This window comes from Pieris napi, chromosome 13 (genome assembly GCF_905475465.1).
Source record: "Pieris napi chromosome 13, ilPieNapi1.2, whole genome shotgun sequence".
Taxonomy (NCBI): domain Eukaryota; kingdom Metazoa; phylum Arthropoda; class Insecta; order Lepidoptera; family Pieridae; genus Pieris; species Pieris napi.
The window spans coordinates 10,069,245-10,094,523 of NC_062246.1; the positions used below are offsets into that span (position 1 = coordinate 10,069,245).

A 25,279-nucleotide genomic window follows, 5' to 3' on the forward strand; every position below is an offset into this window, starting at 1 on the left:
TGTCACTAAATTATAGACGAAAAATTAGGAATAATAAAAGGTGTCATAATATTTGAATAGCTAACATTTTTCAAATAACTTTTTCATTTACATACTTTAAACTTCTAACATTCTCCGGGTATCAAGGAATAAAAAACACAGTTCTAATAGTTATTTATTATATATTTAAGAGATCGATAGACTTAGCTTGATTATATAATACTTTTATAATATTTAAAATATTCACAGAGACTTCACAATATGATTTTAATATTACTTAATAGAGCTATTAGTAACCGTATTAGAACTTTACAATGAAATTGACGAGTATTATAAGGCTTAGTAATTAATATAGTTCTTAACTAAATATGTTACTCCCATAAATCAGTTCTATACATATTTTTGTGTGAAATATCGTTTTATTATTTTCTTTTACAGACTGAATAAAATTAATACTAGGAAGGATGTTTGATTCGTTATTAAACTATTTTTTACTTTAAACAAACGTAACCATGGTAACAAGTGTTCATTGCCTCATTGGATTACTTGTCTACATATCCATTCGATTCCGTTTCAAATCTCACTAAGATTTTCTAGAAAAAAAAGTTAGGAAATAGGGCTGCCTCTGCTCTCGTGATATTGCTGTCTATGTATAAGATTTATACTAAAGACTAGTAAAATAATAATAATCTCGACACTTGTCCAATATAAAATTCCTGCATGCCCAAACAATAATAGCTTCTGAATTATAAACAGCTCCAGATTATTCGGAACATTCAAGTACACTTCTGTGAATTCCATACGAATGGAGCAAGTCGTTTGTCCTCGGGCAACATCTGGTTTAACTCTTCAACGTCTTGGAGCGACTGAAACAATTTTTTAGTAAGATATCTACATACTCTAATTATAAAGAGAATGCTTTCCTTGAATCAAGTATAAGGGTCAATTTATACTACCGCAGAGTCGAAGCATTTATCCAAAACTGAACATAACAAATTCAACCTTTAAACTAAGGTTCCTAGAAAAGCGGTGCCGTTAACAAACGGCCGTAATGTAACGTTGGGTGACGTAACCCATACGTTGTCTATAAATAACATCGGAGTAGGTTTTCTAGAGAACGTTGAGTGTCACCGTAACGTCAAATAGCGGTGCTGTCATTTGCATGACGGCCGTCATAGGGGTGATAAACAGTAGTTCAACGTTTTTCGCGTGTAGCGGTGCCCATATTTAAACACAATGACTTGGACGAGCGAAATTAATTGATTTTGCAAATGATAATAATATAATAATAATAAAGCCTTTATTTCGTTCCATACCATTTACATTACATGCTAATACAACTAAACTAAAAATTTTGTGTTAATGTGGTTAGTAATACAGTATATGTAATATTATTTAGTAATTTAATATTGAAATAAATGTTAGTATTATTAGTACCATATTTTATTTTCCTAGGTATGGATCCCTTCTTGGGTATAGGCCTCCTCTAGCCGCTTCCAGTCCTCTCTGTCCTGACCCCTGATCATCCATTCTTTTCCGGCAACATGGACAATGTCATCGACCCAGCGTTTCTGGGGTCTGCCAACTCTCCTTTTTCCCCTTGGACCTAGCCATTTAGTAGCTGTAAGTGTCTGTGTGCTGTAATTTTTGGAGATTATTGGACCCCCCCCCATGAACTCGCCGTAACGTTTTTATTTACTGGGGACAAGTCTAGTAAAACGTTTCGTGACCACCTAGTGACTCTTTAGTTACTATTATGTGGTGTAAGTAGAAAATAATATTAACAATAACGCGTAATTCAATCCCCGCCCCGCATCGTAACGCTTTACAAAAGGACAAAAAAATTCGTTACGTAATACTTGAACGCTCCCTTTCTTACAAAAGTCGATAAGTCCGCCCGTTGCTCTCCTAACTATTTAAGTTCTCTCATGTTTATTAATTAACGGTCTACAGTTGATGAATTCGCCGGTCGGGGGTGGTTTCCGACGTGACGATGGCAATCGTAAGAAACGTGGCGTCGAAGGGCGGAGACAAGGAAATAACTTCATGGATAACAATTGGAAGACAACGACAACGCGAAGTAACTACGTCGTGGACACCAGCAAACTCAAGGCCATGCCGCAAAAGGTAAACTTTACTTACAATTTATTTATTCCAAAATACGTATAAGTAAAAAGTAAAAAATCATTTACATATAGGTAACATAATGTACACTTATGACTCGTCAGTAAAGAAATACATATTAATGCTTCTAATTTTACATTTACTGCCAGTTCTCAAATCAAGGACGTAGAACGGGAGAGAAGAACTGGCAAACTCTCCGCCACTCTTGATTCACTTTTTTTTACACAACGTTTGTAAGGAGCTGCAGCAATTACACCATGTTCCACATGATGTATCAAGTAATTAATAATAACATAATGTAAGAAAAAAACAAAGACTTGTCCTCTAGGCAGGCTCTAGGCTCTGTCCTGGAGGCATAGTGAAATAGGAGCACGCACTTACATTCTCGTGGGAACAACATGCAAACACATAGTCGAAATAAGTAATATCACCGCATACACGAATTCAAGTACGACCATCACCCGTTCACGAGCATGACGCATGGCCAGCCATCGGCCCAAGAAAATATGACATCACAAATTTAACACACATACACACCAATTACATTAGAACATAAGCAATCTATCAAGGGAACAAATTAAACAACCACAAAAAAATATTGACTAAAACTATGAAGAAATTGTTTATAAAATGAGAAACGTCAGAGGTTTTGGACTACTTCGGGAAATATATAATCCGGGATGGCCTTAATACAACAATTTATAGAACACATAAAAGGGAAGATTTTAAATATTTGTTTTTGGTATTGGAGATAAATGAACTGGTTTTTTTTTGAAGGCAGGATTGAAATGTTTTTAGTTCATGACAAAATATGTTAAGCTGCGTTGTATATTTGTTTATGAAATGACTCTTTTTGGTAATAAATATTTTCTATTGTTTATTTTAAATTATCGTAAAATTATAATTAAAAAAACAATTTACATAAACACAAAATCATATCTTTATAAAACTTTTTAACAGTGGTTTCAATCCCAATTGGTATCACAAGGACAATTTTGATAAGTTAATAAAAATGAAAGATTTAAAAAATATATATTTACTACCACTTCTCAAAGGGTGTCAATGGAGTCTTTTTAATCACCAATCACGTTTCAATGTTTAACAGAACCCGAACTTGGGCAGCATAAAGCTGGCTCCAGCTCACAGCATATGGAACCAGGGATCTGGAACTAAATCTCAAATTGCCGCTTCAGCCACGAACAAGTTCAGCATTCTGGACAACGTTCAGATCGACCCGACGACACTTACAGGTAGGTTTCTATAAATAATTTGTTTAGTCAAAATCATTAGTTACTTTTGTAGCCCGAGTGGAAAGGGAGCGTTCAAGTATTACGTAACGCAATTTTTGGAGATTATTGCCCCCCCCCCACCCATGTTACTCGCCGTAACGTTTTTCAGTACCAAAGTACAGTACTGTACCCAAGTATAGTAAAACGATTCGTGACCACCTAGTGACTCTTTAGTTACTATTATGTGGTGTAAGGAGAAGGCCCCGCATCGTAACGTTTTACAAAAGGACCCCCCCCCCCCCCTCCCAAAATACGTTACGTAATACTTGAACGCTCCCAAATAGACTCGTGGGATTTCACGTTGCTGCAGTGCTAAATTGACAACTCGTTTACGTCATTATAGTTTGACAGTAGTCTTGATAATGAATATGGCAAAATATAAAGTATATAATTTTTAAGAATAAACGAAATGACGCGTAGCAAGAATTATTAGTTGGCATAACCGCTACGCCAGTTTACGCTAGGTGTTAGTGTTTAGTTGAATAATAAAATTTAATTAAGTTAATTAATCACTAAATATACCTTTTGCCTTGAATATTATTATTATATCTCTTGTCAAGGCTATAAAAATGTCTTGAAAATACAGTATAACTACATTCCTAAAACTCCGATAATTATTTTTAAATTAATTCTAAATAAGACGAAAGATTTACTAAAACTTATTATTGTCTTTGGTTTTGAACTATTTTAATATTGTTATTGATTCAGTACGGCATATTTAAATAAAACTGTCTTTCTGAAGGCATTATTTTGTAATGTTAGATATTAGTTTTGGAAGTTAGATGAATAGATATATATTCCTGTGTTATCTGTTACTATGAATAGTGAAACTATATTTTTTACCTTTATTTATAGCCGCCAAGCACGCACCTCCCGCTGCTTACCAACAGTCTAAGTCGATAGAGAGGTCGACATTTACACGCAATGATTTCGGTAAGTCATATCCAATTTTCTGAAAATATCTTTTATAAAATACAAATTAGAACTTTAAACACATAAAAATATGCTTTAACTACTGTAATATATTCTTTAAGATTTATATGTACTCGATGTTGACATACAGAATTCATACTTAGTCTTAAAATCATTCACTTATAATTGTCATAGAGCAGTGTTGTGTGGCTTCAGCGTGCGACCCTCATCCCTGAGGTCGTAGGTTCGATCCCCGGCAGTGCACCAATGGATTTTCTTTCTATGTGCGCATTTAACATTCGCTCGAACGGTGAAGGAAAACATTGTGAGGAAACCGGCTTGCCTTAGACCCAAAAAGTCGACGGCGTGCGTCAGGCACAGAAGGCTGATCACCTACTAGCCTATTAGATTAACACATGATCATGAAACAGATACAGAAATCTGAGACCCAGTTGTAGCGCCATTGTTTTTTTTTTTAATAAATGTCATAAAAATAAACAAATTACATTAAATCCACATACTCATCAACTACATCAGTCTCATTCCACTCATTCTGTCAAATCATATTTACGCTGTGAAGAAATAAATAATAGTTTAAAAAAACTAGAACACTGAAAAAGCGTGCGGCGCTCTGTGCCATATTTTTCGTCTATCGAGCAACCCACGCTTTTTCACAATAATACCAGTATTTTTTGTTCATTACCATTTTCAGCCTAAATTAGGAATAATTTTTCACTTTTTAGTTTGATGTGCTTTAAAAGCGTGTGTTCTAGTTTTTTTAAACTGTTATTTATTTTTTATTTTTTAGTTAAATTTTTTTCATTTTTTTTTCGGATTATTGCATTGTTTTCGATCTTTGACAGGTGCGCAAAGTTTGAATTAAATGTGTCCGTTAAAAGTGGGTCAAAATCGAGTCCGAAGGAGTCGGTTACATACATACATACAGGTGAAGCTAATATAAAGCGTGTAAAAAGACAGGCGTATTTTAGTGAACCGCTCCACATATAAAAGACATTACCGATTTATTATAAATTTTTACATTGAGTTTACTATTATTGGTATTCATTGTCTTTAGCCTCTTCGCGCTCCGAATCAATTGAAAGAACTAAGCCTTCGCCCACACCACCCGCGGCCCCGCCCGCCCAATCGGATGCACCGGCCGCCCAAGAACCGCTGCCAGAGTACCTTAGGAAATCCGTCAAACAATTTATCGATCTCTCCATCTTGAATCTCAACGATGAGGAGCTGGTTGAAGAGATTAAACTTATTGGATCGCAATATCATGCTGCTATGGTTACGGAGATACTCAATGTTGCGCTTGAGAAGTAAGTAGAAATATATATCAGCGTAGACATTATTTAATTATACTCAATAGACATAACATTTATTACTAACGAAACACACAAAATAATAAAAAAAGAAGTATTTTTTGAAGTGAAACTTCTGTAGGCGCATGAGGGTAAAATTTTTACGGGTACGTCACGAAGATGTGCAGCAAATTACCTTATAGAAAATTTAAATTAAAATTTCGTAAAGAGAATTTATGAAATATTAGTATTTTATATTTTATGCAAAATAATTTATCTCAAATGACGAATTGTAAATTAAAAAGCCACGTGTTTTTATTATCGAAGATATAAAATAAATGTATAATTTACGACACTTTTAATGACAATAAATTCCTAACATATCATCCTTTTTCCCGGAAATTTTTAAATTTGTATAAATATGAAAAAGACTTAAAAATTAGTTTGCCAAAGAAGTTTCACTTCTGACATGTGTACTTTGTACGCACGCACTTTTTTTAAAGGAATAAGGTACATTTTAAGTGTGTAATGTGTGTGTGTTGTGGTTGTAACTGGCCCTGGCTCAGCATTATGCGGAGGAGCAGACGTGTTGAACAACGTTGGTCTTTCTGCCAGAGACCACAACAGTTTAGTTAATAAAATAAATAATTTAAAATGACGAATTTCTAATAAACGGTTCCATATGAACTCATTGGCTCATTTAGATTTATAGACTGTTTAATTATTTGTTAATTTTAAATTGTTACAATTCTTTTGTTTTTTTTTATTTTATTTGATACAGTGGAAACAAAGCATACTAACAGAGAAAATAAATGCGTGTGTTGTTTAACTTAATTTAATATTTTTTTTAGGAATGCAAAAGCAATTAGTATTCTATCGAAGTCGGTGATGAAACTAGTCAGTTTGGGAATTTTATCGTGCGAGAACTTCTTGGCAGGAATGGATGAGATCTTTGAGTGTGGCCCGGATCTATATATCGATATACCGATGCTGTATTCCTATCTTGGAAAATTCATCGCTCCACTTATTGAAAATAAGGTACTTTTATGATAGGATTGATTGAAATTTTTGCATCTATGAAATGTGACTTTGATCAAACCGTGACTCAAAATTCAAATCTTTGGATTTTTTTGGAAGTCAAAGTCTCTATTCTGACTTTTACCCTAACTCCATATTTAAATTTGTCACTGTTAAATATTTTGGATTTGACAACTAGTAATAAATGAAAGTTCCATTTTTATTGAAATATTATAATTTGTACTTATAAAATAAATTTACAACAAAATTTATAATTTTTTTAGAACTTGACTCTCCAACAAGTCCACAAGGCTGCCGGGTCCCTGGTATCGTCAGGTCATGGTCATCTGTTACTAAAAGCGATTATTACTGAGTTGAAGGACAGTATGGGACCAACATTCACCAGGACTAAATGGGTGGAATCCGGTCTACAGTTGAAACAATGGATGGATGATGATAAGGTATAGTCTACTATCTATAGTAAAATAATTGCCTTTTTAATGAGTATGTGCTGTGTTTTGAATAACATAGTAATGTTCTTTTACTTGCAACCATTGATATACAAAAAACCCAAGATGCACAGTCTCGAATAAAAGTAACACTCGAAAGTGTCCCGAAACACTATTTCTGTCCCTTTCTATAACAGTATGTCTATAACAGTATATGTTACAAGCATATATTATTGCAAAATCAACCTTACGCGAATTGCTTAAAGTTGTTATTACAACGCAGTGTATACGTACTTAAAGCAATAAAATTTTACGACCGACCGTGGTCGGTAGGACTAGGTATTGAGTGGAGTCGAACATTACTTTTTTATTTACAACTATTTAACATAATTTTAAATTTATCCGACTTTACTGAAGACAAAAGGTGTTGGATGTTAAATAGTTGTAAATTTATAATAAAACATAACTTTAATCCGGTTAAAAAGTTTTTTCTTTAAATTAAAAAAAAATGTTAAATTGGCTACCTCGTGACCTACACTTTATATAGCGTAAATATATTTGTCAAAAACTACACACAAAAAAGTTCAAAAGTACATAAATTTATTTATAAAAAAAACACAAATAAATAACATCGACTCCACTTATTAGACGCGAGACTATTTGAAATGAGCGCACAATTTAGAATGTTGCGCTCATTTTTTGAGGACGTTTTTTTGACGTTGATTGTGCATCTTGGGTTTTTTGTATATCAATGCTTGCAACTCTAAAAAAATAGGTTAAAATATAAAAACTTTAGAATAATGATAAAAAGAAGCAACAAAAGTCTAAAACTTTTTAATTCATACAACAAAAATCGTAAAAAAAATAATAAATAAAAATTATATGTTTATTGATTTCAAAAATATACAATCCAGTTGTGTTAATAATAAACTATGCTACTGCTATGGAATTCCCTTCCAATTGATATTAGACGAGCTCAGTCCTTAAATTTATTCAAAGTTATTTTTGATCATTTTCTTTCTGCCTCGTAATTAGCTGCCTCTGCTTATATATATTAATTATTGTGACTCTGTTAACCTTTTGATTGTATTTTAAATTTTTGTCTATACATACTTTTACTTATTATTATTATTGTTATTTTTTCTTTAGACTTTATTTTAGTTATAGTAACGGGTTATTTTGAGTTTTTTTTTGTTTTTGTTAATAGGGTTTTTCCACATTAGGGTTGCCTGGAAGAAATCGCTTGTTAGCGATAAGGCCGCCCGTTGCCTTATAACTTTTGTAGCATGTTTTTTTTTGTATTTTTGTTATGTGTATTTTTGTGAATAAGGTAATAAAGCATAAATAAATAAATAAATAACATATTTTACAGGTATCAAAGTGGGTATCGGACAACCACTTTGAATTTCTAGAAGGCTCCGACGATTCATCAAGCGTTGAAGAGAAACCGAAATTGCCACCAAGTGAGGTGCAAAAAAAACTGCTTCAATTGATGAATACCGATGAAAGTTGCGACTGTCTCCGTGGATGGGTCAAGGTAGGTTCCAAAAGTCAAAAAAATATAATAGGGCTTAATAGATTTTTGTTTTCCATAGAATTTGAATATTTTCCGTTTCGAAGGACCAAATCAAGTAAAAATATTATGTACAAATATCAATCAATATTAGGAATAGTTTAAGCTCGCATCGTAATAATATGTTTAATTTTATTGAATTTTGACGTCTTTAGTTGAGATTGTCACTCAATGTACTTTACGGATTGTATTTAAAGATAACTCTTCTGTATCTGTCTAAATAATCATATTTATGTTTAGATAATCAGCCTTCTGTCTGTCTGTGTCTTACACTTGATTTTACGTCTAAGCCATACGGTTTTCTCACAATGTTTACGATACAAGCGCTTTTGATACAAAGAAAAAAGCCGGGTCAGCCTTGCCCGATTTAAATACACGACTTGGTGACTTTTACTAATTTTAACTAAACACTAACCTATAGTTATTTCATATTTAAACTTTATTCAGGACAACATCGCCTCAACCGAGGAATCGTGGTTCCTCCGTTGCCTTACCCAAGCGATATGCGAGTACGCGTACTCGCCGGAAAGTAGTACGCATTTGAACGTGGATCGTATGAACAAATACTCGTCTCTAATTAGCGAGTATGCTGATACTCAGCCAACACGTGAAGCTGACTGTCTCTTCGGTATACAGCTTTTGGTACATCGGCTGGAGCATCCCCAGGGTGAGTTTGACCATATCTACATATTGGGTATATTTTTTAAGTATACGAACAATATAATTTAAATTAATTAATATAACGTTTTAAAATAATAAAATTAATTAATATAAGTTAGTAAATCTTATCAAAGTTTCCGATTTTTAAATAAGTCAGTGCGTACGTTGACATTGACAATTTACAACATGAAAGATGTCTTTGATATTTCGTGGTGTTGCCATTCTACAAAAACAAATGACATCGTGTTTTCTTATACATAATCTCTGATATATATAATATATATCCATCATAGAGTATGGATTTAAATAATTGTAACAAATATACTACATATATTTTATTATATGTAGCAAAAAATGTTATCTAACGGCTCTCGGCAGTTTAGAGTAACATCTTAAGTTTAATAAGGTCTAGGTTCTTTTATATATTTGTTGGACACTTATGTGTTCAGTATATGTTTAGTTATTAAATTTATATGTAAGTGGTTATTAATAATAATAAAGAAAGTGGTAATTCTTAAATATTTCGAATTTTTCCAGGCTTAACATTGGACATATTCCAATGCTTGCATGAGCATTACGTGATATCGGTGGATGGATTTATTGCGTGGGAGACTTCAGAAATGGTACCCGAGGGAAAAGGTAAGTTTTTTTTAAAATAATTTCTTAGAAATTTAAATTCCTGAAGACTGTTCAGAGCATGATGGGCTCCGGGCCAAATAATTAAATAAAATATAAAATTATAATACAAAAAATATTTTATAAATGTAATTTGTAATTGTAAACCGCCTTCAAATACCTATCAGAATTATTTGCCGTTACATATTATGTTAGACTCACAAATGAGTGGAAAAGATCATGACTAATTGTAGGGAAATTTACTTGGCCAAAAATAAATATCCAATTCATATCACATAAATAATGATAACCTCCTCTTTGAAGTCTTTTAATAGGTATAGTCCATTGAAAAGTTACATTTGGGGTTGCGTTTTTTAGAGGACGCAATTTTATTTTTTTTTATGTGTAGGGGGATATTATTTTGGGGGGTCAGTGTAAAGCTAAAAACAAGTTTGTGGGGTCGCCACCCTTGTCCCACGGCCGCCATCTTGGAAATAGGGGTTGAAATAGTATTTACGATATATCTCTTAAACTATTTATTTGATAAAAAAAAATTGTTAACATTTTTTGTTGCAAATAAAATTCTCTACAACTTTGGTCCAGTAACTTTTTGTCGTAGAACTATAAATAAAAAAGTTATAAGCGAAAATCTTCAGAAATTCGAGAAAAAAATTTATATTTTTCGATGTAACTTTTTTTTTATCATTTTACGAAAAAATTATATATATAATGTAACATTTCAATGGACTAGTATACCGTTGACATGTTCCTCAATATAATGTGTTTGCCTTTTTCAGCGGTAATGCTTAAAGCGTTGACATCCTTCTTCACAAGTATACGAGAGGCAGACAACGAAGATTCTGGCTCCGAAGCCTGACCGGATCATTAATCAACAAATCAACGGCTCTATATAATATATAAAATCATTGGAACATAAATTTATAAGGCCATACAAAGCATAAATAAATTTACATACATAGGGGTTTAGACATAATATGCGCAGTGAATTTTTTTAATAACTCATGCGACCTTTGGATTTTTAACTAATATTTAAAGTTTTCATTATAAAACCATAATAATTCAGTTTTTTTTACTAGTTTTTTAAGCATAATCTTGATAGACTACATTAAAGCTTGATATTCTATTTTATTTTTTATATTTTATATTTGTTAAAACTGATCCTTTAAATGTATGGTACAGATGTTGTATAGTATGACCCATTGTTTCTTATAGAAGTCGGGACTGGGGGTGCTAATGGTTTGGTAATTGACGTCAAATTTTTTAAAATAAAAATACGCGTTACTATTTCGTGTCAAAAATTGTGGAAAAGAATTAAAATCTCTAAATTATTTGCATATTTTGGCGTTATTATGAATTCAACAATGGAATTTGATATGGAATCGTACTACTGTACCATATAATTAGTTTTTAAAATAATGGATTTAGATTTGTCTAGTTTTTCATTCAAGGTACACAATCGCGTGAATCGTCCACCGTATAGGACGCATCGTAAACTTAATGTATATAGTATATTTTTCACGTGAATGTTTAGAGATATATATCGTTTTTCTTTTAGGTATCATTTCAGTATCTATAGCGCCTTTTAATATTGTTATGATGTAAAAATAAACTTTTTATCAAATCGGACTTTTTATTTTCCCTTTTAATACATAAGTGCAAAAATTTTAGAGGCAGACGTGATCCCATTTACACAAACCTTTTTGATAGTTTTATCCAGAATTCGTACATAACTACGAAAATTATAGTTTACTAATATCACTAATATAATATCAATATTCAGATAATTTAAGTTCTTGTCTTTGTTTAGTTCAAGTTTATTTATTTTGATTTATTTATTTATGTCTTCGTGTTTGTTATGTTTGCCTATAAGTGCTTGTTACATATCCGTGCACTCCCCGCATAACCAAGACACCTCTGACGCACCTTTGATCGTGTACCTCACATCGGACCGGTCAAATTCTCAATTAGTAATAAGTCCATAATGCCGATTAAATAGTCATTTTTAATTAAGTCTCTATTGTACTAGTAATTAATTAAAGTAATTTAAATACATTTTGTTTTTTTTGGGATTCACCGCTGGCCCTCAATTTGCTTGTCACATTAAATATTGTATATTTATTTGTGTGCGTTGGCAAGCTTTTATTAATAAATTAATCACATTTTAATAGAATAAGATTTCACATATTATCTTGCTAAGCCATAAGTATAGCTGTAAATGACACCAGTTTTTGCAATAAGGATTCCTGTCTTTTATGCAGTGTCAATTATAGTCAGTGTATAGACCATAGATTCATACTGATATTATATTCATTTGACGACTCATTGGTCTAGTGGTTAGTACCCCTGACTGCGAATCCATGGGTCCCGGGTTCGATCCCCGGCTGAGGCGAACATCGATGTGATGAGCATTTGGTGTAGGTCTTGGGTGTTTAAATATGTATTTATATGTATATCTATCTATAATATGTATGTATATCCGTTGCCTAGTACCCTTAACACAAGCTTCACCAGCTTAGCATGGGACTAGGTCAATTGGTGTGAATAGTCTTTAAAAAAAAAAAAACTCTCGCTTGTATTATAGTGTCACTAAATTATAGACGAAAATTTGGAATAATAAAAGGTATATTTGAATAGCTAACATTTTTCAAATAACTTTTTCATTTACATACTTTAAACTTCTTCGGGTATCAAGGAATAAAAAACACAGTTCTAATAGATATTTATTATACATTTAAGAGATCGATAGACTTAGCTTGATTATATAATACTTTTATAATATTTAAAATATTCACAGAGACTTCACAATATGATTTTAATATTACTTAGTAACCGTATTAGAACTTTACAATGAAATTGACGAGTATTATAAGGCTTAGTAATAAATATATTAATATAGTTCTTAACTAAATATGTTACACCCATAAATCAGTTCTATACATATTTTTGTGTGAAATATCGTTTTATTATTTTCTTTTACAGACTGAATAAAATTAATACTAGGAAGGATGTTTGATTCGTTATTAAACTATTTTTAATTTAAACAAACGTAACCATGGTAACAAGTGTTCATTGCCTCATTGGATTACTTGTCTACATATCCATTCGATATGTATCGGTTTCGAATTTCACTAAGATTTTCTAGAAAAAAAAGGTTAGGAAATAGGGCTGCCTCTGCTCTCGTGATATTGTTGTCTGTGTATAAGATTTATAATAAAGACTTGTAAAATAATAATAATCTCCACTATATAATTCCTGCATGACCAAACGCAATAATAGCTTCTGAATTATAAACAGCTCCAGATTATTCGGAAAATTCAAGTACACTTCTGTGAATTCCATACGAATGGCGCAAGTCGTTTGTCCTCGGGCAACATCTGGTTTAACTCTTCAACGTCTTGGAGCGACTGAAACAATTTCTCAGTAAGGGTGCGTACAGACTATGTAACATATTATATAACTTGTGTTTTATAACACGTCCACATTATGTAACCTTGTCATTCAACATTATAACATAAAACAATACTGTACACATTATAATAACAATGCAATATAACAATGTTATATAACCATTTTAAATAACAAAAGAAAAACAAAAAACGTAGATGCTGAGTTCGTCCTAGCATACAAATCAATAACATGTTATTATAACATGTTTTATAACATTCAGTGTCCACATTATCTGAAACATATTGTATAGCAATGTTGTATAACATGTTATGTTATATAGTCTGTACGCACCTTAAGATATATACATATGTAATCTAATTATAAAGAGGAAAGCTTTCTTTGAATCAACTATAAGGGTCAATTTATACTACCGCAGAGTCGAAGCGTTTATCCAAAACTGAACATCACAATTACTACCTTAACTCCACAGTGTAACGCACACATTACTTCTGAGATATCAAAAAGACGCGCATTCTTCGGAATTTGCGCGTCTGCGCGTGACCAACGCTGATTGCTGCGCGCGCATTCGTGCGGCTTCTCTTTACTCAGCGGTAGTATAAATTAACCGTAAGGGTATTTTAAACTCGTCTATATAAAGCTACGTTAAGTAATTCAGGGTTAGCCTATTAAAGAATCGAAAAAAAAAACATTTTCTATCATTAATTAGTCCCCGCGTACTCTTTGCCTTAATATTATTTTTTCTACTGAACCTGCCATTTTAGTACATACCAACATATGGAACATTTTGCTATGTTACTCATGTTACCAGTATTTCCCAACGGGGGCCCACACTTTACCGGGGGAAATTTGATTGTTTTCTATTCGAAAATTCATTAAAATTACTTGAATATCAGTTTAGCATTTTTTTTATTTACTTTACTAATTTTAAAAAGGCTAAGGTGGGGCATGGGACAAAAAGAGTTGGGAAACACTGCCGTAGACTGTTCGTTTTTTTTTAATTATATTAACTTAGTACTTAATAAAAAATGTAATCTCCAATTCCTCTTCATATAAACCTTCATCATAGCTGTTAAAGAATTGATAAACTAAAATACCATTAGTCCAGCCATATTCTAATCATTAGCGACATATTTTGCGATTAATTTTTAATTATGTACCTATATAGATATATTTATTAGTTACTATGTAATGATTTATTAATTGTACATTCAAGACTACAATTAACTTTTCACTTGCTTTATACAATAAATTTGCGAAACAATCAAAAAAATATATCACCATTATCCAATATCAATTATGATTGATATCCTTCATACTAGCGATGACTTGCAGTAAAGCTGGGTTTATTAGTTACTCACCCGTGTTAGCAATGAATTACATCTTGCAAGTTGATGTGATAATTCCCGAACTCTCGCGAGTCGTTCCGCGTGTCGTGCGTTGTTTCTTTGTCGTTCTACCGCTTGACTATAAAGACGGGACACTTCTGTGTCTATCTAAAACAAACACAAATAAAATTAACACACATTACCTCAAATGTGTGTATAAATTTCTAGTAATTAACCTTTCACCGCACTTATACTACTAACCTTAATTAAATTGCGAAATTAAATGTATTTATTAAAGTCTGGATATGGTTATGTTAGATCTCTGTATCAGGGTCTTGGGACAAAATAACTTTACGACAGGCGTGATCAACTGCCGCCAAAGCAGTTCGTATGAGAATGACAGTAGCTCATGCTTTGTCACGTGACCGTTTCCAAGCAACAGTGGAGTGAATCACGCCTGTCAAAGTAATTTTGTTTCAAGTCTTCGTTAACAAGATTATTTTCTTTTATAGACAAAAAAACGTCCTGTGCTCGACACATCTAGATTTTTGGTCTTACGGAAATGACAATGCGAACAATGACTGACATAGGTCAAAATCCAACGGGGTGTCCTTTTATAAAACGTTACGATAAGGGGATTGAACTACGCCTTATTGTTAATATTATTTTCGACTTTCCAGTACTTTACACCACATAATGGTAACTTTTAGGTATCAAGAGTGACTAGGTGGTCACGAAAATTTTTACTATACTTGGGGTACAGAAAAACGTTAAACGGCGCGTTACCCCATGTAATGGGTCAATAATCTCCAAACATTTCGTGACGTAATACTTGAACGCTCCCCAAAGCTAAATATGTCATTGTACTCAAATAATATCCGACAAAATCACATACATACAAGTCAAACCAATAGGTAATATAATCTATTCTTGAAGTTGAAGTTAAAAGATTTTAAACCCCACTTTCCGCCAAATAACATACAATCTAAAATATTTCAACTACAATTATTATTGTGTGAAAATTATTAGTCTGATAACAAAGTCTGGTCTATGGAACTTATTCAGTGTCACAAATCGGGATGACACCTCAATCCAGAACCGTGCAGACTGTAGTTATGAAAAAAAATACACATCAAATTATATCAAACTATATAGTCCAGTTTAAATATAAAACAAGATAAACTTACTTGTTTAATTTGTGACGTTAGTAATCCTTGTGTTTGTGCTAAGGGATGTGCGCATGCCGCTAAATGAGCTTGAAGACGGGAACTTAACCTCGCCCATGGGCGGTAGTCTAGACCTTAAATAGAAATATTTTATCTAAAGAATAAAGATTTATTATCAATTCAATTTGGTCCATATAACTCAATAGAGATGACAATCCTTCAGTTCAGGTTCAAAAGAATTACATTTGAAATGTATTATACCTTCCAAGACTTCTGGATCCCTTGCACCTGGTAGTCCCAATGTTCCCCTCATGATTGGTAGAAATGTGGGGATTTCCTGAAACCACAATGAATACATTACTATTTGTATGGAATAAAACAAGGCTTTGAGCAATCAGTCTGTCTGTTCTGGTAGGCAATTATATTTTTCCAGAACTCGAACTCAGGACTTCTTTCCTTAATACACTATGTGTGTTAACCCCTAAGCAACAGAGGTAATAAAGAACACCTGCAGCCTGCGTATATCCTCATCCAGCTGAGTATCTGTAGCAGCCTTCACAACCACAATATCTCTTGCCCGTTGGGATCTCCTAGCTTGCGCCTGAGCCATTTGTCTTCTTTGAAGTGATTTTTTGGCGTCACGATTTTTTGCTGTGTTTTTTGGTGAATCTGAACAAACATTACTTTCTTTATTAAGAAAATGAAAAATATGTCTTTTTTATATTTGTTTTATAGGTAATTGGTTACAACAGTGTGAAAACTTTCATATAATCTTTCTCACAGTGGTTTTTAAATTACAATCAATCTTATAATTCTCACAAACAACTTGCAATAACCTGAGTGCTTAGAAATTATTAGTCTTATAATAAAACTTACCACCAATAGGCCTATCTACAGTATATGATATATATGGAAGTTCTGAATCTGAGCACATGCTAGCTCCAGGAGAATTGTTGCCACTAGCCGATGCATCCCGTCTCCCTTCTAAAAAAGAAGGAAACATAGAGGGAAACATTCTAATATAATGTAAATCATCTTTTATGATTTAATAAAATATATTTTAGATTACCAACAAAGCTGGTTCCAGCTACAGTATATCCTCTTCGCACGGGTGGAGCTCGCTGTGGTTGCTTTTTCGGTGGCATGGACTGCTCAGAACCCATTTTTTAAATCCTCTGTAAAATATATTGAAAACAAGGATGGTCAAATATAAGTGTCGAAAATTTTAGTACTAGTTTACAACAGTAAATGAATAAAACAACATCACTTAACAAGCTTGTCAGACCTAAACTTTTTTTTATCTTTAATAGGAATTCCGTTTATGATTATCTATTTGGATGCAACTTAAAAACCATTTTTGGACCGATTACCTGAAAATAAACTCATAAAATATACTCACTTAATTTGTGTTTTTAGCCACCATACAATATATAGCTGTAAGTAATAGTTATAAAATATTTCTAGAGGGCATTTAATTTACTTTGTTAACTTAACTCCATTCCAAAATATTAAAAACAATGAATGAAAAATAGAATAATTTTAGACGAACTCTCGTCTCTCGATATTTTTTTAATGACATATGACAGCCCAGCATAAGAAAAACATTTGAGCACAGAATAGAACAACTTAATTATCAAGTTTTTGAATAGACGGAAAACTTGAAAAAAAAATCTAGGGTACGTAGCAGTTAAAATAATTTGGTAATATTATGTAGATCAATTAAATTTGTATGAAAATGACAGTTTTCGTGTCGACAAATTTTCATAAAAATTTAGTTTTCGACTTTCTACATACACGCTGTTAAGGCATTACCCGCATTGGCACTGTAGTAAGCCCCCAGTATTGATATTTTGTCTATGGCTGGGACAACGTGTCACTAAGTCACAAATGACAAAATTATTATGACATGAAAATTCAAAAGTTGTTATGATTTCGTAATTTGTTGTCACACATTGTTGTCGTGTCATTATATTATATCGTGAACCTTATACGATATTATTTAACAATCTCTAATGAAAAATATAAAACAACATTTTTAAAATGGTTGATGAAGGAACTAGAAAGACTCTCAGTAGCATCCCTTTACTGAAAACCAAAGCAGGTCCTAGAGATAAGGAATTATGGACAACTAGGTTAAAAGAAGAATATCAAGGTCTTATTAAGGTATATTTTCCTGAAAATCACTACGAGCAACCTTGTTCTGATATGATTTTGTAACCATTATGAAATTATTTAAAGTGAATTATGTTTGTTTGTATGGGGTAAATCCCAATTAGAAAGTCCACTGTAGACTTAAGCAAACTTACAGTTTTCATACACTTTCACTGACTGCTCTAGTTGGGGTATGGGTTGTACATAATGTATCACAACTTATAACTATTCCAAATTTAGTTACAATATTGTTTTAAGAAATCAAAGGCATTTTTAAATTTTTCAGTATGTCCAGAACAACAAAGAAGCAGATAATGACTGGTTTAGACTGGAATCTGATAAAACAGGTACAAAGTGGTTTGGCAAATGTTGGTACATCCATAATCTGTTGAAATATGAGTTTGATCTTGAATTTGATGTAAGTACAAAAATTCTAAATAAAAAGAGAAATATTACACTGTAATTTATACATAGAGTGACAAAATAGTTGCCTTTGATTTTATAATATTTATGTAAACACTTGTTTCACTTTTTATATACAGTGTAAACTCTATGTAACATCCCTCAATTTAAAGACAAGCCCCTAAAGTGTTGAAATCACTTGGCTTTGGTTGGTTTAGCTTGTCTTCCATACAATGATGCACTCTAAATAGCATTACACCCACTCTCAATAACAACAACAATAAAATAATAAAAAGTACTTTAAGTTGCCAAATTAGTTAAAACTGTGGAGCGGTTTATGTTTTTTTGCTGCTTTATTGTCCTAAAACTTGACTGTTGATTTTTTTTCTTATTTAATTATAACACTATTTTACAGATTCCAATTACATACCCAACAACAGCACCAGAGTTAGCACTACCAGGTTTAGATGGTAAAACAGCTAAGATGTACAGAGGTGGTAAAATCTGTCTGACAGACCACTTCAAACCATTATGGGCAAGAAATGTACCACGCTTTGGAATTGCACATGCAATGGCACTTGGGGTATGACTTTTTATATATTTTAATAACTAAATGTTATCAGATCCTATGTCAAGACCTCTCATATCCCTCTTCAAGTTAGGCTTTGTGTCATTAATGGTAATATTTAGTGACAGGGAAAAGAGAAATTAAATGTGACACAATAGTATATTTCATTACAAGTGCGGAAAGCCTGTCATTGCAAAGAGTTTCGACAAATGTCTACCCAAGCCGAGGCGCAGCCGAAGGTGAGGGTTGACAGTCGGAATAAGTTGCAATGACGGTTCCGCACGTGTACTGAACGACTATTTTTAATACAGTTGCGAAAAAATTATGCAATTTAATAAAATAATAAAAAAACAATAAACTCAACTCACTAATCATTTATTTCTTATACAAATTATTGTTCACATATATGTACATTGGTACAGTTTTTTTATACTAACTGGAGAAGTTTTAGGTTGCATATTTATTTACTGTTTGAGACAAACTATTATTTATTTCGTATGATTTTTCATGCATATTTAATATATAATATAACAAACAACTAAACGCGCAAAAAACATTTTTTGGAAAATGGCGCCAACCGTAAAAGAATATAAGCAGATTTTTTTTTTCTTCACCCATTCTGGGTAGGCAAAGGGAACTATGCCCATACAGCCAAGTCTTCAGTACAATTTTTTATTGATATGAAATGAAATTTAAGGATATGAAATGAAATCTAACCTAACTCATTGAATAAAATCATTAAATCTTATATTGAAACAAAGCAGTAGCTTCTTTTTAGAAATATTTGCATGAATCAAAAAAAATTCTATGAATTTTTTTTAGTAAAAACTTCGTGGTTGGTTTTTTCTTTTTAATAGACATTATTTTGACAGTTGGGAAAGAAAACGCACTAGTTCGGAAATGGTAAAAAAAAAAGCACGAGTGTGTAATAGCCCACATCCCGAACGCTATACGTCCCTGCTATACGCCACTTTTTGAGCAACTGTATTAAAAATTAATTTCCAGCAATTATATCTACTTCTTGGATTAGTGGAGTGATTGGATTATGCAATTTTACCTCTTTTTGCAGTTAGGACCATGGCTAGCTGTGGAGATACCAGATTTAATTGAAAAAGGAATCATAAAATATCAAGAGAAATCTGAAGATTCCAAGTAAATCATATTCCATTCTGTATATATTGTGTATATTATTATTAAATCTTTTATACATATTTTGTTATTTATTAAAATTTTAATCTTCTATTTTTAAAGGATTCAATAATCTAACATTTTATTAGGTTCTGTGTTTTACGATATCTTATGAGTAACATATGTGTACACATACATAAAAAATTAATTAAAGTATCAATAAAAGTTTATTGCTGCCATTCAAAACAAAATATTGTTGATGCAATTCCATAATATATAAGATTTTGCGAGTGTAGAAATTTATTTAACTTTTAATAAAAATGTTTATTTCATATTGGAAATGTTTGATTTTATTTTCTCTATGTTGGAAATATGGAAATCTGGTGGTTGGTATATTTATTAAATCTTTAGAAATAATTTCTTTAAAATGCTGATCGCAACATTTTTATGTAAAATATACATGTAAGCTAAGTAAATAAACACTTATGTTTGCCCCTAGCCAAACAAAAAAAAAGATTTAAAAGGGTATTTATTATTATTTAAAAGGGTATTTATGATTATATTATTTTATAGTTCTATTCTACTAAAAAAAAAATTATTTGTATCATACTACTTTTAGTATAAAGAAATAACATACCAAAATAAATTATTATTTATTTTACAGCCGGTAAGTAGAGTGAACTTCAGTTCATTCTAAGATGTTATAATTATGTTTTATTTGACTAGCACAAACTAAAAATTACTATTTTACTATAATATGTATAAGACTTGTAGCTCCCAAAATATATATCAGTGAAACTAAATAAGTCAGATTCAATAGACAATTTTGTCAGTGATTCTGATCTATGAATCGCGTTCATTTTTAATTGATTATTAAGATCAAGTCAATTACAAAAGACAAAACAATTATCATTGGTATTGATTGTATATTTTTCCTTAAAATGATTGATTGAATGCGTATACTTAACCAAGTGCATTAAATAATCAATACGATAATTCACTTGTCATTATAAATCTATATTCAATCTTTATTTAATGACCAACAACATTTGCAGGTGGAAACCGACAACAAAGAACAAGTAATTATTATTTTTAAAAGAATTTTATTGCACTGATATACCTACACATTATTAAACAATATTATATCCCTATAAAAACAATCAAAACAGCTAGCGAACATAATTTTTTTTTTTTGGAGTTTATGGCCTGGTATGAGGTATCTAGACCTTTAGGCCAAAGCGAACATAATTATTAATCATTGGAAATGCTATACAAAATAAAATATGTAAATTGTAAATATTTTAAATAACACAAAAGTTGCCATATTTAAATAATAAATAATTATGGTCGTCATTACCCTGTCATGTCCTTCTCCGCGTGAGGAGATTTTCGAACTGTATCATAATTTCTATTTTAATGAAATTGCTTTTGTTAGTGGATATTTTACATAATAAAAACAAATTTTGTATACGGTTCGGTCTTCATAAAAATTTTAACTTTCTGAGGCTTGAATTCTGGTTCCGCCCTTGAATTAAATATTTCTGTTTCATAGCAGGATTACTTTATTATGACATATACGTTTTCTCCCGTTCTTTTTATATAAATAATATATTTTTTCTAGCCTGCTGATAAAGCAGATGACAATGTAAGGATTATACAACTGCTTTAAGTCTTATAAAATTATCATACTTGCCCATATTCATATCAATTAATTAATTAAAAAAATATTCTGCTTTATAGCATGATAACTTCATTACGTGTTTACATACGATTGTTCACATTGTTATAATATAAATAAAACAATTTTTTTCTAGCCTCCTGCTGATAAAGTAGATGATAATGTAAGGTTCATACAATTGCTTTTAGTTTTATATATCATACTAACCCATATTGTGTGCCCGAACTTACATAATTTAGATATTTCACAGAGTAAGGGAGTACGAGTCAAAATTATCTCGAAATGTATTAGACTTTTGATTTTTAATCTGGAAAATAAAAATAAGACCTGAAGCATGTGTTCAAATACAAGTTTAATAGTGCCCAATTATACTTTTAAATATCCCATCTTAGCTAGGGTTAATAAACGAAAAGAATTAAAATATTTGAATAAATGTAACGTGTGATTTTAGAACACAACTCCAGCTGCTGAAAAAGTAAGTTTATTTAAATGTCTCACATTTTTTTATATTTATTTATTTATAAATAAAAAAGATAAAAATATTTGAAATAGTTTTAACGCACTACTTAATTACAGCCAGAGAAAGAAGACGGAGGAGACGGAAATGTAAGAAAAAATATAGCTCTAATATATTAATTATACATTTATATTGGAAGTCGACATGCAATGGCGATATTATAATTTATGATGACCTCACAATTGATCTATTTAATTGATAAAATTTATTTATTTATGCACCATTATATGGTGTCAGTAAATATGTTTCTAGGTTGTAAGCATTTCCTCAGGGTAACGAATCGCTTAACCAGTAGCAAAGACAATTAAAGTAATAAACCAGCAATGTGCATACAAGATTAAACATACCGAAGTTTCTGGTTATAGTTGGATGGCAACACAGACAATATCAATTGCCTTTGCCAGTAGGTATGCTATGCTATGTTGAAAATTGGTCAGTTACCAAACTGGTAGCTGATAAAAACTTACGCGACACTCTTATTCGAATTAAAAAAGTGTGTGCGTGTAACCTTTACGCGCTATTGAAGTAAAACTTCTTTGGCGTTGACGGCATATATCACTGAACTGATTAAATATTAACTTAAATAATAAACATCATATTATATTTTAATTATATTTATTATTCATGTGCTTTACAACGATTATTCAAATACGAAGGTTAGATCAGCACATGTCAATATAACCTTGTTATTGAATATTATAGAATGTAGCAATCGTCAGAAAACGTATTATTAATTTACTTATTTTAAAAGTAATAAATTAATAAGTATATTTAGAGACAAAAAACTTTGAATTTTTTTTATTCACTTTGCTATTCTCTTATACAACTTTGTTATTTTTATATAAAATAGGCCAGATTTTTAGGATACTTAATTTGGTATTAATTTACTTCTTCCAAAATGGTAAAATACGAAATTAAGGGAAAAAGCTGGCCGTATGTTAAACGCGCTATCATTGTTAATAAGCGTTACTTGCGTCAGAAAAAAAAAATCTGAGTTACTCCCTAGTCGCGCCTACAGAAGTTTTACTTCAAAAATATCAATATTCGAGTCGATTAATTTTTACCTAAAGGTGTAATAAATTAATTCTAATAGTAACACTAATTTAGACCGCGAATGAATGACTCGTTTTCAGGTCACAGAACCATCAAGTTCCAATAATGTAAGACTTTTTTTATATACTTCCGATAAATTTTTGTATAAAATTTTAACTGAGACCTTTTTTATAGGCTACACAAACTGCTGTTGTACGTATAGTGACATTACTTTTATAGACTATCAAAACTTAATTATTTAATTAATTGAATAATCATGATTTGTTTATAAATTTTAGCTAACAGTAAGTCTATAATTCATAAGTTACAAATGTAAATTTATTCTGTTTCTATCTAAACTTCCTACTACACAGCTTCGCCCGCATGGGTATCGTTTATGTTAGCAAGATTGTTGCGACCTCTTCGAGAATCATCGTTATTTTAGTTAGTTATTAACACAAAATGCAATAAATTATACACCTAAATCTCAATTAATTACTCTAGCTATGCGTAAAACTCATGCTTAATGGAGAAAAATTCACTTTTCACTCATACTTTTCAATAACCGATCGATGGATTGTTTTTGTGAAATATCTTTGAATTCGACAGATCGAATTTTGACATTTATCAATCTGCGGTCTAGATTGGAAATAACTTTACATATACATTATATTCCAGTATAGAAAGCTGCTGTTAATAGTACTAATATACTGTTTCTTTTTTGTCTTTCCAGCTTGAGGTAATTTAAATTAAACACGTATATCACGTAGTTTATCAGTTAGTCTTTGGTTCGCTTGGAGGCAAACATATTTCACTAATACATAATATATTGGTTTTAGCCTGACGCAGTAAGTTAGAAAGAACATTTGTCATTTATACATAAATATTTTCATTAATAATTAATTCACGTTAATTTTGTTTTAATTTTTAGACTACGGTAATTATGTTACAATTTTCTAAATCACCTGTATATGTTATTTTATATAAACTTGACTATTTAACAATATCTGTTTTTTTAAAGCCTGCGGTATGTTTTTATTTAACGTAATTAAAATATAAAATTAAGTAAAAAAATATAAAGTAATATTAATATATTTTTTTACTTTACAGAATGTCGTAAGTGATTCCTTCAAGTAAAAATTCGTAATTTCTTATTCCATTTTTACTGTACATAATAATGTATGTACCTATATAATGTATGTACATAATAAGTATTTTGTTTTGCAGTTCACCGTAAGTGTTTAAAACATATATATTATACTTTTTAAGTACATATTCTTTTATAATTCAAACATTTTTTACCTTATAGGATCGCTACGTAAGTATATATCTATATTTAGAATTTAATAGACCAAAATAAATTAAATATACTAATTAAGTAGTGAAAAATGATGATTATGCTCTAAAGACTAGGTAAGTAGCTGAGCATTTGTTTGTGTTTACATTATTAATTCTACAAAGCATCGCTAATATCAATAAATTGCTATTTACTGAGTTTAAATTGCTTTAATTTAGATATTAAACTCTCTGATAATATATTTTTTTCCATGGTTGCACCGTGCACGCATTTCTGAAACACACCATAAACGTAAGTTAAAAAATCTTGATAATTTTTTAATACATTAATTTGTACAAATATTATCGTTTGATACAAAACGCATGTCATATAGGCTTCTCTCTCCATCGTATCGCTTAAGGATGGGACACCAACATTCCTTGATTTCAAGGAAAGAATTACTTTACCTTTCCCTAATGAACGAATTTTTTTTTTAAATTTGAATTTCGAACATTCACGTAATAAATAAGAGAAATGTAGATTTATTCCAAAGAGGATGTTAGGATTATCTAACATAAGGTGACGTTATAATCCGAAAGGCTATAACGATCGCTAAGAAAAATAGGTACACGTACAGCTTCTTCACCTTAGCCGCTGGAGCGCTCGGACCAGCCACTCAGTG

The 25,279-nt window shown here is 31.3% G+C and overlaps 3 protein-coding genes and 2 long non-coding RNA genes across 7 annotated transcripts in view; 3 read left to right on the forward strand and 2 right to left on the reverse strand.

The window, feature by feature from the left end:
- LOC125055634 (eukaryotic translation initiation factor 4 gamma 3-like) overlaps window positions 1-11,567 on the forward strand; it is a 32,597-nt gene extending 21,030 nt beyond the window's left edge. The window contains exons 12-21 of one of the 2 annotated variants that reach the window (XM_047658107.1): window positions 1,933-2,106; window positions 3,209-3,353; window positions 4,248-4,325; window positions 5,380-5,629; window positions 6,463-6,649; window positions 6,913-7,089; window positions 8,450-8,614; window positions 9,098-9,317; window positions 9,848-9,949; window positions 10,723-11,567. In XM_047658107.1, coding sequence (XP_047514063.1) covers window positions 1,933-2,106; window positions 3,209-3,353; window positions 4,248-4,325; window positions 5,380-5,629; window positions 6,463-6,649; window positions 6,913-7,089; window positions 8,450-8,614; window positions 9,098-9,317; window positions 9,848-9,949; window positions 10,723-10,802 — 1,578 coding nt within the window. In that variant the 3' untranslated portion in view covers window positions 10,803-11,567. The remainder of the gene's footprint in view (window positions 1-1,932; window positions 2,107-3,208; window positions 3,354-4,247; window positions 4,326-5,379; window positions 5,630-6,462; window positions 6,650-6,912; window positions 7,090-8,449; window positions 8,615-9,097; window positions 9,318-9,847; window positions 9,950-10,722) is intronic. The other variant, XM_047658104.1, reaches the window with a different exon arrangement.
- Window positions 142-13,182, reverse strand: LOC125055637. The gene is made up of 3 exons (XR_007117937.1): window positions 12,769-13,182; window positions 7,368-7,370; window positions 142-265 (listed from the first exon to the last, which is right to left on the reverse strand). It is a non-coding gene; the product is annotated as an uncharacterized LOC125055637 (long non-coding RNA).
- A 7-nt stretch (window positions 13,183-13,189) lies between these two features.
- Window positions 13,190-17,381, reverse strand: LOC125055635 (BLOC-1-related complex subunit 5). Its single transcript, XM_047658108.1, has 8 exons — window positions 17,245-17,381; window positions 16,915-17,020; window positions 16,722-16,829; window positions 16,354-16,514; window positions 16,107-16,182; window positions 15,867-15,979; window positions 14,713-14,847; window positions 13,190-13,350 (listed from the first exon to the last, which is right to left on the reverse strand). The coding sequence occupies exons 2-8, from the start codon at window positions 17,006-17,008 to the stop codon at window positions 13,261-13,263; spliced, it is 777 nt and encodes a 258-aa protein (XP_047514064.1). The 5' UTR covers window positions 17,009-17,020; window positions 17,245-17,381; the 3' UTR covers window positions 13,190-13,260.
- Window positions 17,382-17,758: 377 nt separating this feature from the next.
- On the forward strand, window positions 17,759-20,177 carry LOC125055636 (ubiquitin-fold modifier-conjugating enzyme 1). Its single transcript, XM_047658109.1, has 4 exons — window positions 17,759-18,008; window positions 18,283-18,414; window positions 18,814-18,981; window positions 20,036-20,177. Exons 1-4 carry the CDS (start codon window positions 17,886-17,888, stop codon window positions 20,120-20,122), a joined length of 510 nt encoding a protein of 169 aa, XP_047514065.1. The 5' UTR covers window positions 17,759-17,885; the 3' UTR covers window positions 20,123-20,177.
- Window positions 20,178-23,422: 3,245 nt separating this feature from the next.
- LOC125055536 lies at window positions 23,423-25,156 on the forward strand. 2 transcript variants are annotated; one of them, XR_007117921.1, is made up of 5 exons: window positions 23,423-23,449; window positions 23,517-23,534; window positions 23,621-23,626; window positions 24,055-24,060; window positions 24,161-25,156. It is a non-coding gene; the product is annotated as an uncharacterized LOC125055536 (long non-coding RNA). The 2 variants fall into 2 exon arrangements; XR_007117920.1 differs by having other exon boundaries at window positions 23,621-25,156.
- Window positions 25,157-25,279: the final 123 nt, after the last annotated feature.

Coding starts and splice junctions, on each gene's coding strand:
- LOC125055635 (XM_047658108.1), bottom strand. CDS start 17,008: ATGGGTTCTGAGCAGTCCATGCCACCGAAAAAGCAACCACAGCGAGCT. Junction 16,515..16,721: donor TGTAGATAGGCCTATTGGTG/GTAAGTTTTATT, acceptor ATGTTTGTTCAG/ATTCACCAAAAAACACAGCA. Junction 16,183..16,353: donor AGGATATACGCAGGCTGCAG/GTGTTCTTTATT, acceptor TTGTGGTTTCAG/GAAATCCCCACATTTCTACC.
- LOC125055636 (XM_047658109.1), top strand. CDS start 17,886: ATGGTTGATGAAGGAACTAGAAAGACTCTCAGTAGCATCCCTTTACTG. Junction 18,009..18,282: donor AATATCAAGGTCTTATTAAG/GTATATTTTCCT, acceptor TAAATTTTTCAG/TATGTCCAGAACAACAAAGA. Junction 18,415..18,813: donor AGTTTGATCTTGAATTTGAT/GTAAGTACAAAA, acceptor ACTATTTTACAG/ATTCCAATTACATACCCAAC.